At 38.6% G+C, this 12973-nt stretch overlaps 1 protein-coding gene across 1 annotated transcript in view; it reads right to left on the reverse strand.

Annotated features, from left to right (window-relative positions):
• GPM6B (glycoprotein M6B) overlaps nt 1-1708 on the reverse strand; it is a 127338-nt gene extending 125630 nt beyond the window's left edge. The window contains exon 1 of the mRNA XM_063305106.1: nt 1417-1708. Within this exon, the coding sequence (XP_063161176.1) occupies nt 1417-1420 (4 nt within the window). The 5' untranslated portion in view covers nt 1421-1708. The remainder of the gene's footprint in view (nt 1-1416) is intronic.
• Between the last annotated feature and the right edge of the window lie 11265 nt (nt 1709-12973).

The following is a 12973-nucleotide window of genomic DNA, read 5'->3' on the forward strand; positions in this document are numbered from 1 at the left end:
ACTGTGTCTTATTTTCTCTCCCCATTCCCAAACAAAGGACCAAGTGGGCCTTAACAATTAATTCAAATCAGTGACCACAACAATGGGCTGTTGCAAACTCTTTGATTATACACATATACACCCCCCCACATATACCTATACACATACACACACACAGTTAAGTAGTGTCTGATTGTACCTTAGACATTTTTGCTGACTGTACAAGGATTAAGCCTAGGTGTGTCGCAAAGAACTTTTAGCATGTCTAATTCATTCTATCCAAGAGATCTCTGAAATTCTTTACTACAGCTGGAATGAATTAGCACCGTCTTTGCAATATCGTTTCAGTGTAAATGCTAAGCTTCAGAGCAGCTATTATAATAACCCAAATGCTTTAACAATGGCTTAATACTATTATGAGAAGGAAAACTGTGGAATTTTCATTTCTACGAAGAACTGTGGTCCTGCTCACTCAAAAAGTCCAGGACTTTCAAAGATCAGTTTAATGAAGCACTTTCTAAGTCCAAAAAGACTAAACGAATATGCAAATCCAGACAAATGACTTATATCCAACTATAAATTCTTAGTTGTTTGGTAGTCAAGGTTATTCTGAAAAGCATGTACATCAGCCTTTCTTCTTCAATTTATTAACCACCCTTTTCCAAAGTGCAGTTCTAACCAGACTGAAGGATGTAGATCTAACTTTTTAATAAGAGATGCACAAAAACAGAAGCAAAGAGGTATAGGAATAATAGGGAGATTTGTCAAACTCACATACAAAGAAACCATCTAGTTTAAGTTAATTGTGTTTTCTCCAAAGCTGCTTTATGGGCACCATGAGCTCCAACTAGGATATAAAATTCTACTGATGCCAGAAATACAGAATACAGTAGAGGAACAGTGGACCTTGACCCTCCACAAATTTAAAGGAGAAATAAGTCTTCTTGGTAACTGAGTGTTCTTTCCTCTTTCTCCTCCTATTTTACAACCTTCCTTTGGTGCTTCATCCAGTTGTCTCTTAGGTATCCTTCCTCCTTAGATTTTCTCTAAGCCACGGCCGAAGAGAAAATCCTTGCAATCTCTTTCCAGTGGTCAGAGAGGCCCCTTCCCCCCTCCCCAAAAAAGAATGCCCAACGCAGTGACCGTAATAAGGCAGCTCTTTTGAACATGTGCAGAGTGTCTCAGCCAACGGAGCCAAAAGATGTCTTGCAAAACCGGATAATGCGAGTCAGGGAGCCTCAAGCTTAAGCAGCTCTTTCTGCAACGGGCATTGTCGTGGCGTTCAAGATACCAGCGTGGGGGCTATTACGCTTCGCTTCCCATTCGTAACTACCGGCGAGGAAAGCAATTAATGGAGAATGAGGAGCCGTGGAAGTTTGGGGGTGTTTTGGGGGGCGAAGGGGGACAGCCGAACAACAGCTGCCGCGCTCCACTTACCCATGGTCTCTCGCAGGCGCGTAGATGGCTCGGCTCCGGGGGGCGGCGGTTTTTGGGTTGCCTTGCAAGGTCGACTTTCTCGGCTTCGGGCAAGGAGACGACAGGCGCCCGGCGTAGTCGAGGAATCCGCGCTCGAGGTCCGGGCTCTCTTCGGCTGGGTCCCTCCCTCATCGGCCACAGCCAAAGGGGCGGCGCCTGCGCTGAGCAGCCACCGAGGACAAGGCGGCTGTGGGGCAATGACTGTTATCTCTTCGCGCCTTTGTGAGAGGATGGGACCCGGGAGCTGCCGCCTCCGCCGTCTGTGTCCGCTTGAGACCCAACGTGGCCGCCTCTTCTCCTGAGTAGCCACGTTCCGAGGAAGCGCAGAAGGGTCGCAAGGGTCTTTCAGAAGCCAACATTGGTTCGGGACGGAAGAGCTCTGTCGCGGGGGTGCCCAATATCTGCGGTTTCAGGCCCGCCTTCAGTACACCCCAAAATGGGCATCTCAATTTCTGTCATTTATTCGGTCAACTAGGATCAAAGAAGCCAAGATATTCATATTCAACGCCATATGAACGGCTGAATGAACTTTAACCATGAAGTTCAGGAGACTGCATCCCAAATCACAAAAGCAAATCACGTTGTAGCTGATTTTATTGGCCAAAGCCAGCAATTGTGATTTTAAAATGTGTATTGAGAGATCCCATGGGATGGTGTAGTAAACCATAATTAAACCATGGCTCTCCAGAAGATATGAATAGAGTCTCAAAATAGGTTCAATATGCACATTGTTTGCTTAATTATGGAGAAGCCACAACTGAATGGATTCATTCAACATGCTAAAACAGAACCAAATGCATCATTTAGGTTAGTATAATACTGTATGTGAACTCAGCTTTTATTCATATAGTATTCATATAGTATCAGTAGATACACTTTGCAGGACTTTCTTGGGAAGAAAAAAATGGGGAGAGGGCAGAAGGAGAACTATATTCACTGCTGTTTGCTTATTTAATGAAAGGCAAAGTATAAATATAATAGGTGTGTTTGGTATGCAAAAAGTAAGAGCTGGCAGCAAAGATCTGTAATTGGAAGATGTCATGGACATCAGAACAGATAGTAAAAATTGACCCTCTGCATATTAGTTGAATTGGAAGTTCCATCTTGTCTGCTAGGGTTTGTTCATAGGCAAGCATACCTAGACCATAGTGGAGAACTTCTGCCCTCCAGATGTTATTCTGATACAATTCCCCCCAGCTCTGGCCAGCATGATTGATAAAAATCTGATGAGCCAATGTACATATTCCAGCCACTTTAGGATCAGATCTATCTTTATGTAATTTAACAAGGGACATGCTAAAGGACATGATCTTTAGAGAAGGCTTTTTTGCTGGGAAAGGTGGAGGGAAAGAAGAAGAGGATGACCAATGGCAAGGTGGATGGACTCAGTTACAGTGGCAATGGGTGCACCATTGGAAGATCTGAAGGACCAGGTGAGGGGTAGATTGTCATGGAGAAAATCTGTCTATGTGGTCGCTAGGGCTCGAATATGATTTGATGGCACATAACAATCAAAGGACATAATCTTTAGAATGTTTTATAAAGCTTTTACATTTTACAATCTTCATTAAAGTATATTGTGTCTCTATTATAGAATGTTCTATCAACAAATGTGGTTACTGAATTTTTTTTTTAAGTTAAGCACACTCCTCGCTTAAATTGCACACCTCCATTATTAAACATCTTTTACAATGTTTCTCATTCTCCAAGCCTTTTCATCACTTTTAATTAGCCAAAGCTTTATTGAACTATCATACCCGAATTGTCTTTGGTCTGTGGCTATACACTTTAATAAACTAAAACCAAATCCCCTGAACTGAATACTCTTCTTTTTTTCTTTCTGAATAGCTCGTTACTCTGGATTCTAGAGCAGTGTTTCTCAACCTTGGGAACTTTAAGATGTGTGGACTTCAACATGCTGGCTGGGGAATTCTGGGAGTGGAAGCAGGGCTGCAACTAGGGGGGGCAACCGGGGCATGTACCCCAGGCACCGCACTGGTGGGGTGCCAAAGTAAGCCGGGCTGTGTGTGCCAAAATGGGAATCTATGTTTGCCCTGGGTGACACAGACCCTAGTTGTGGCCCTGAGTGGAAGTCCACACATCTTAAAATTCCCAAGGTTGAAAAACACTGCTCTAGAGACAGGTAAGGGTTGAACCTCAGTCAAAAAGGTCCTCAGTAAGATAAGCTCATGGTGTACTTAGAATGGGTTGTTTTATTTATTTATTTTATATGCATTTGTGAGTTCAGAGGATGTAACAGCAGTTACTATATGTATGACAGGATAAGGCTGAATCTGTGTGTGAGATAGACAGACAGACAGACAGACTGCAGTTTGCAAGCATCAGATTGCTTGTGTTAAAGAGCAAATTCATGAAAAATCAAACTTGGTCTCTCCAAAACTGATTCATGCACTCCATTTACATTCATTGACTGCCTCTATATCTTCAAAGAGTTCATCACCTTTGTGACAGAGTTGCTCTCTCTATCCATTTTGCCTTCCAAAGCACACTGCCCTTCTGTCCTCTAAGCCTTTGGTACTGGCAGTTTAACCTCTCAGCAGAATATCACGCCGATAACTTGTGCTTTGTCTGGCTTCTCATTCATTTCTGCATTCTTCATTGTGATAAGCATTCCAAAATGGTGTCCATGTAGTATGTGACTATATTCAGAAATATATGATTAAAGACACTCAGGACAAAATCATGATACTGTCAGTCTTAAAAAAGGCACAGGGTATTTGCCCTGTGCTTCCTCTAACTGTCCAATGCAAATGGGATCACATGGTTGCAGTTCACAGAAATCTTATTCTTTTCTTCGGCATGTCTCTGTTTTACTTATTTCAATGTCCTCTTTGTAAGTATAGCTCGCATAATTGTTTTTTCCCTGCAGTCTCCATTGTTATAGATTAACCCACCTTCCAAAACTGATGCCCATCAGATGTGTTGAACTATCTTCAGAATTTGCATAGCTTTCTGGCTAGACACAAAAGAGATTGGGATACTACTGATTTGCAGAGCACTAGTTTTGGGAAGGTTGGATTTGATTGGGAAAGAGTAGGTTGCCACAGCATGTAGTTAACTTCAGGGTTGAAGAGGTATGTAAACTTTTATTTCCCAGAGCTAATCCAACACATTTAACAACTGCTGTGCTACATTAAAGTAATAGAATCATAGGATGGAAGGGACCTTGGAGATCTTCTAGTCCCACCCCCTACCCAGGACATGAATCCTCGTATCATTGCAGGCAAATGGCTGACCAACATTTGCTTGAAAATGTCCAGTGGCTTCTCAGTACTTCTCAATGCGAAGCAGTCAACCTCAGTGGAAATTCATGGAACAGTCCATGCGTGCTACATATTCCCATAGACAAACATCTGTCTAGTTAGGTATTATATTGCACAGTGACATGTAAAAGATTATGTATCAGGGAGATCATTCATTCATTCATTCTTTTTAAATGATTCATTGGCTTACAATTTAACATTTACCAATTTGGAAGTTATTAAATATTTTAAAGCAATCTTTATTTGTTGAAAGAGTTAAAAATTGGGAGCAAATCAGTTATTAATCTGGTTAAATTTATCATTTTAATGTGTTTTATGTTATTACATCGAACTAATTAACACAAACACATCCCTCATGCATGCGCATATATACACAGAGACATACAAAGAACAGTATTAACAATGTAATGTGGCATCAAAACTTAATACTAAAAAAAAATAAGAAGAAGAGGAAAGGGCCAGATAATAATATAAATAGAACAGCTATTCAAAATTTGACCAGATTATTCAAGATCTTCCTTGCCATTTTCTTAGGGGCGGGTGGTGGTGGAATGTTTCATAACAATCCATTGCTGCATATCAGGTGTAGTATTGTATAATTATTTTTTGAGCAGCCTCAATGCCCAAAATATTCTAAATTCTTGATTCTTCTTAAAATCCAAAAGTTGGCAATATAATCTCAAAGGGCACGTGGCTATTGAATAAAAAGCAGTCTATCAGATATTAATTATCTTGATTTCAGCCTAAAATAATAGATAAATGCAAACCATACAAATAAATCTTCCAACTTTTGAATTCGCTCCCCAACAATCAGTCCTTATGAAATGTTCTTTCAGATGCCCAATATACATGAAGTTATTTTTTGTTATTTTATTAACCTCATTTTAAGATTAAATAAACTTAACTTTTATATTCTTTAAGCAGCCCTCCATTAGTTTATTGTGACAGGACATTCAGAGTTAATTGTAACTAATGTCATACGCTTAGATCAACCTCCTGTAAAAATACGTTTAGGAGCCACAATTGACTCCTCTAAAACCTCTAGCTGCTGTATAATATAAGAAACAGCAATGGTATCTGGACCAAATAACAAATGCTTAAGTTGAATAAATTGAATAGAGCCAGTTGGGTGTAGTGGTTAAGGCATCAGGCTAGAAACTGGGAGGTCATGAGTTCTAGTCCCACCTTAGACACAAAGCCAGCTGGGTGACCTTGGTGCAGTCACTTTCTGTCAGCCCTAGGAAGGAGCCAATGGCAAACCACTTCTGAAAAACCTGCCAAGAAATCTGCTGGAACTTGTCCAGGCAGTCTCCGAAAATCAGACACAATTGAACAGATTAGAAAAAGTTGAATAAAGTTTCAAGAATACTCTGAAGTAAATCAGACTTAGTTTTGAATTGAGAAAAGTTTTAGAAACAGTTTCCTTGGATTTTTTTTTCCTGTTTCCTTTGTTCCTGTCCAGTTTTGTCATTTCTGCCATCTTTATTCTTTATTGTTTTTTTCATTGTTGTTTGCTTATTTTTAAATGTTTTTAACAATTTCTAAACCACCCAGAGGTACTGGGAGTCAGGTGGCATATACATTTAATTAAATAATTAATTAGTTAGTTTCAGGAATCCATAGCATTATGAGAGACCTAATTATCCAGAAATGGATTTATCCATCATTTTTTAAAACTAGGATTTCTCCATAATGTTAGCTTTTTGTGGGTTAAAGGGTCAAAACTATACTTGACCTATTAGTTTCCATATATATCTTTCAGCATCAAGAGCATCTTACCACAATTAATTCCATTTCACGTTTCTGTCTTATATCAGCCTTTCTCAACCTGGTACCCTCCAGATGTGGTGCTTGCTAGAAATTCCAGAAATTGTAATGGCAGCACATCTGATGGGTGCCAAGTTGTCAAAGGCTGTCCTTGTACTTGTACACCCACTCAATAATCTGTTATAATTCCAAAATAGGACCATTAGTTGTTATTTAATTATCATGTTGTATATTTCAGATAAATATTCCTAGAGTGTACTATAGCAATAAAACAGAACAAATAGAACTTAAACTTCAAAGATTAAATTGTAAGATCCAGTCACAGATAAAAGCATTTCCACTTCTAGGATAAGGCTATGTGTTCTATGAGAGAGAGGCAGACAGAGAGACAGACAGAGAGAGAGAAGCTTTTAAAATCCTCACTGGCTGAAGAGAGTTGCTTTTCAAATGCAGATTAAGACTGAAGAAACCAGTTCCAAATTTCAATTTGTGGATATCTTAAAAGGAGAAATTACTGAAGCAAATCATAGGCAAATCATCTAGCAACAAAAGTAGATGCTTTAGATCAGTAGTTTCCAAACTTTTCAAGAACGAAGAACCATTTTTAACTTTCAAGTTTGCAGCCCCCCACATGATAGTAATTGTACTTTTAGCCTTTGTTGAATGAAATAAAACATAATGACAGAAAGCTGCTATAAATTCAGTAAGTCAGTAAGAAATTTATCACTACAACCAACAGAGTCAGTCTGCTGAGCTACCTTTTGAAAAGTATGTGCTATTTTAATACAGGCGTTATCTTAAATGTCATTTAGGCGCCTTGAAGCAATATGAAAACATCATCACCATGCTTAGTACAAATGGAGCTTTCCTTTGCCTTCTGAAATGGCTTGTGGAACTCTGATTCTACAACTAGTTTAGGGTGGTAAACTTGGAAAGAAATGTAGTTTTGTAAGGTTCATGGGTACAATACCCTTATTATTCAATAGCACCATATTTACATTTAAGAATATATTTCTTTTTCCTCTCACGTAATTACTGATGAGTTGGATACAAATGTCTGCAAACATTGCTACTGCAAAGTATGGATGCTTTGTTTGTGTGGAGATCCCTGGCTGCTGAATTTAAGCTTTTTTTTGTAATGGCTGAACATATCTTCTGTCTTTTTCCTTTCCATTTCCTTTCCATTTCTCTTGAATTACATCTTAACCCATTTTATCTTTATCCATTATATCTATATTATTATTATTATTATTATTATTATTATTATTATTATTATTATTCTTTAGGGGTTTTTTTCTTTCAGTGCAGCTATCCCTTTCCCACATCCCATCCCTATTGTGGTTTTTTCCCCATTCCTCACTTTTCCCTGTTTTTGCTGGAAGGAGCTAGGGCAGTATTTTTCAACTTTGGCTACTTTAATACCTGTGGGTGTCTGTGTGTGAGCATTTAGAAATGCAGTGCTTGGCAGGATCCAGCATGAGTTTATCTAGAACAAGTCATGCCAAAATAACCTAATTGTCTTTTTTGTTTGTTTTTAGATACAGTGTTCAGTTTAGTTGACCAGGTAAGGCCAAGGACATAATATTTTGACTTTAGCAAACCATTCAGCAAAGTCTTCATCAGATCCTATAAAGGATATGAAAAAATTTGGGCTAGAGTATGCTACCATTAGATGGATAAAGAGTTGGTTGAATAGTTGTACCCAGTGGGTATGCATCAATGGCATACTGTGGGTCTCTGTCCTAGGCTCTGTACTATTGAACACATTTATAAAGACTTGGATGAGGGATTAGAAAGCATTATGGAATTTGCAGATGACACAGTATAGGAAGCCATGGAAATGACCTTGGAGAAGCCATCCAGAAGCTATTAAGACAAGAACAGATGCAGAAGCATGCCTTAAGATGGAAAGTATTAGAAAAAGATTCAGACTGGCTCCCCATGAATCCCTATGGTATAATAGAAAGAGAAGAGAAAACACAGGCAGACTTGCAAGATTCTTTTCCTATAGCCTATCTCAATAATATATTCTTCTAGTCTTCTTGTGGAGTTAGTTTCCTGATCTCATATATAGTACCTTGTAGGGCTGACAGTTAGGACGGGTAATGAATATATCAGAAGACACTATCAAGATTGAGGAGGACATTGGTAAGCTGGAAAAATTAGCAGAACTTAGCAGAACATGCCCAGATGAGAACCCCCAAGATGATAAGGCATCTGGAGGAAAAACCTAGAAGAAATGCAAAGTTCAGCATCTTAGTAAAAAAAAATCAAAGACATGAGTATAGAATGGTGGGGACCCTATTGGGAAGCAATAATGTGAAAAAAGGTTGGTTGACATTGAATACAAGTCAAGCTGGCAAGATCAAGGTAAGTCCTTGTTTGCCTCTCTTTTTCCAGACTGCACTTGGAATGTTGCATCAGCTCTGAGCACCACATTTTAGAAAAGATATTTAAAAAATGGAACATGCCCAGATGAGAACCCCCAAGATGATAAGGCATCTGGAGGAAAAACCTAGAAGAAACTGTTACAGATAGCAGGTACTGTATGTTTAGCCTGGAGAAAAGAAAATGGTGGGGAGACATGATAGCTATATTCACGAGTGTTATGTAGAAGATACGGCAAATTTGTTCAAAGTTGTTCCTGAAGACAGGACAGGGGAGAATGGGCTTAAATTACAAGGATGGAAATTTTAGTTGCATATTAGGAAAAAAAGTCATAACAATAAGAGCTGTTCAACAATGGACCAGATTGCCTTGGGAAGCAGTAGATTCTTCTTCACTGTAGATGTTTAAACAAAAGCTGGTTGGCCATCTGTCAGCGATACTGTAGTAATGGATTCCTGCACTGGTCAGGGGTGATTAGGTGCTTACCAAGATTATTTCCATTCTTCCATCATTTTGTGATGCTTCATCATTTTGAAAGAAGACAATGAAAAGATTTACATCATGCCACTCAATTCCTCTCTAATCTCTTATTTTACCTTTTTTCCGGGACCAGTTTCTGTTGCTTTTGTAAATTGTCAAAGGCAAATATTTCAACTGCAAATTTAGGATTAGAGTTATTTAAAACACCAGAAGAACCAGAAAAGGGGGAACATTGGTGTATAGCAAATATAATCAACTGGAACAGAAAGCTGACTCAGCATCGCACTGTGAACAATCACTAGTTTGCTATGAGTATTTCAGAATTGAGTATATAAATCTAAAAAGCAGCTGCAGACTCATTCACATTTGGACTCTTTGTGCATACAAATGAAATTACACAATCTTCTGTTCTGGCTTAGCAGAGACAGCATTCCTTCCACTGAGAAGAAGGGAAAAAATTCCTTCCTGAACTGGCTGCAGTGCTCTATGGTCTTTCCTCTGCTGCTGCCTTTCATTTCTTTTGAAGATAGAACAGAACCTGTCTCTGGGTTAAGTATTTTGAAATTTGATGAAGGATTACATTTGGATAGAGATAGCAAAATAATTTAATTGCTGTGGGCTATAGTATGAATATAAAGCTACCAAAAGGGAAACCATGCCTCATTTAAAGATTACAACAGCCTTTCTAAGATAGTATCTTCCACATTCACTTAATTCCTTTTCATAATGGATAGTGGCCATTATGATTATAGGACTTATTGTATAAATGCCTGTGAAGAACACCAGCCTGAAGAAGGCAAAGTCAGACTATGTTCATTGATTCAAAAATTAGTCTCACTTAACTGCAGACTGATTCATGCATTGTACTACGACAGGGTTAAGTATGGTTTAGTGCTGTATAAATCTTTACTGGCTGAATTGTGTAACACAGTAGGTAAAATCAAAACATATGGTTCAAGTGCAGTGCACGTTATCAATTTCAGTGGTATTCCTTGTGATTTTGCAGCTGGCATAGGGAACCTGTGGCCCTCCAGATTTTTTTGGACTTAAATTGGCCATTCTGAAAAATGTTGGGAGTTGTAATTCAACACTACATGTTCCCCATTATGGTGTAAGAGTATTATGGTGTAAGAGTTAGAGAGCCAGTTTGGTCTTGTGGTTAAGGTGCTTGGCTAGAAACCAGGAGACTGTGAGTTCTAGTGCTGCCTTAGGTATGAAGGCCGACTGGGTGACTTTGGGCCAGTCCCTTTCTCTCAGCCCAACTCACCTCACAGGGTGGTTGTTGTGGGGAAAATAGGAGGAGGGAGTATTAAGTATGTTTGCCACTTTGAATTATTTATAAAAATAATAAAGGCGGAATAGAAAATAAAATAAAATAATTTTCTTCCAAAGTACTATTTGGAAAAAAAATCTGAAAGACACATCTCAAATAAATGGGTTTTGAAGCAAGCTCCACATACTGAAGGACAAAGCAATGACATGAGAAGTTTGGATTATTGTACCAGACCAGTTGTTGTTTAAAAAGAGAATTTTGCTGATCCTCAGATCAGCATGATTCTCTCAGTGTAATCAAGAGCACTGTGTGAAGAATATGATTCAAGGAGATTCTGATTTACCCCTAAAGATCTATAATAAAAACACTTTTCTGGGTCCCAGCCAAAGAACTGATCTGGATATTTTATATGGTTGGACCATTTTCTCCTACTGTTGTGCAAGTCGCAAATATTACTCATCATGAAAATACAGTGGTTTAAAGATTTTATTTTTTCAAATGTAAAAATGTATTTGGTACAATAAATTAATTTTCTAAATGAGGTTTTCTTTTTTAACCTTTCTATGAGTTACATTGTTAGATCTGTACCTAAATTTACCTTAAGATGCTTTTTTTTTTAAATCTCAAAACTTTTCTTTGATAGTTATTGATTCCCTGGGAGAATCATTTGGACCTTTCTTGATATGTCAGATTTAAAGAAGATGGTATGATGTTAGCTAATTGCACAAGTCAAAGCTGTATTGAATTAGTGATTTCATGCTAGTCTGCAAAACTGTTTTCCATCACTGCAAAAATTACGTCCATCAGATGTTAGCGCATTTCAAATTAAATCATGGCTTTTGCATCCTGGAAGATTGTTCCAGTTAACAGAATATGGGCAGCTCTGCAGAGAAAGAAAGTTTTGGCCTGTAGATACATTTTCCTTACTCAGCATCAACAAACTATTATCCTGAAAATATTTAGTAATATATTAGACATAACTGAGTTTGCAATATTTGCATATTGCAAAAGTATGCAGTTGTTTATAATAATGATAATTTAAAATTGTTGCTATTGTGTTTTCTATGTAAGACTATTTTAAGATACTGTATCTCACAAGATCTTCTGGATGTAATGTCATATTTGTAAAGGCAGCTATTCTGCTGGGAGGAGAAGTAAGTTTAGTGAGATGTGAGGTGCTTTCACTAAGGAACATATATACATACCGCACTTCATATGCTGGCAAATCTATTTAGACTTATGGCAGTGGAACATTAAAACATTGAGAAAAGCTCCTTTATTTGCATTTCTTTGCTACGAACAGTTAAGTAGCTCAACTTTCCCTGTTAACTGTTCTTGAGATGAGGTGCTGTAAGGAAGGTTATACCAGCATCCCCTTGCTGCAGAACTGTAAACAGACCACAAGGTTTAGTTTTGACTTCAGCATCCCTTATAACAAGTAACTGGCTCGGAACACAGACAATCTGACTAGAAGCAACAGAAATGGGAAACATTAGGCAGATATTACCTAGGGTTGCAATCCTGGAAGATATAGTCTCATATGATTCATTGGGAGATGCTTGTGAGTAGTCTTGTGCTATTGGGAAATTCTGAAGCTATACAAGCTCATTTTTGTCACATTTAGAGCTGGGAAAAATAAATCTATTTCAGTTTTAATTCTATAGCTTGAGGAATTGCAATAAAGCAGCTCTGTGGTGCATCTAATGAGCAGGAAAATCCCACAAGTAAGGATATGGTAGATTTTGGATACATCCTATCAAAGGAAAGGAGAAGATCCATCAATGAACTGTATTCATGACAGTTATTAAGTTATATTTTTATTCAGTACAAGGCAGACTGATTCATCTGCTTCAAAGGGACAGCAGTGGCAGAAGACATATTCAGTTGCTTCAAGGCTGCCTTTGGCCATACCCAGTCTCTTGAGCCAGTTAATTGCTGACTTCAACCAGTGACTTTTCCCAGCCCATTGCTGGTAAAAGGTCCTTGATTAGGTTTGCAGCAGAGTGCCACTCTCTTGAAAACATTGCTTTGGGGGCTGACTATATTTGAACAGGCAAGAAAATCGGGCATCTTCCTTTCAGACATCAGATTAAGTCACGAGTCAGTAGAAGCAAAGTGATGCAGAGGGAGAAGCTGATGTGCTGTGTAGCCTGTCCTGCCTTTGTTGAGCTGGCTTTCTGCCCACATGGCCCCACTGAGGATGATCTGAGGTTGCCTTCTGCCACATGGCCCCACTGAGCAAATTCTGCAATTCTGATCCCAAATTCTACAATACGGACACTCTCCTACATAATAATTGGTAACTGCTACCTGTGTTGCTCAGCTG

The sequence above is a fragment of the Candoia aspera genome, chromosome 5 (assembly GCF_035149785.1).
Source record: "Candoia aspera isolate rCanAsp1 chromosome 5, rCanAsp1.hap2, whole genome shotgun sequence".
Taxonomy (NCBI): Eukaryota; Metazoa; Chordata; class Lepidosauria; order Squamata; family Boidae; genus Candoia; species Candoia aspera.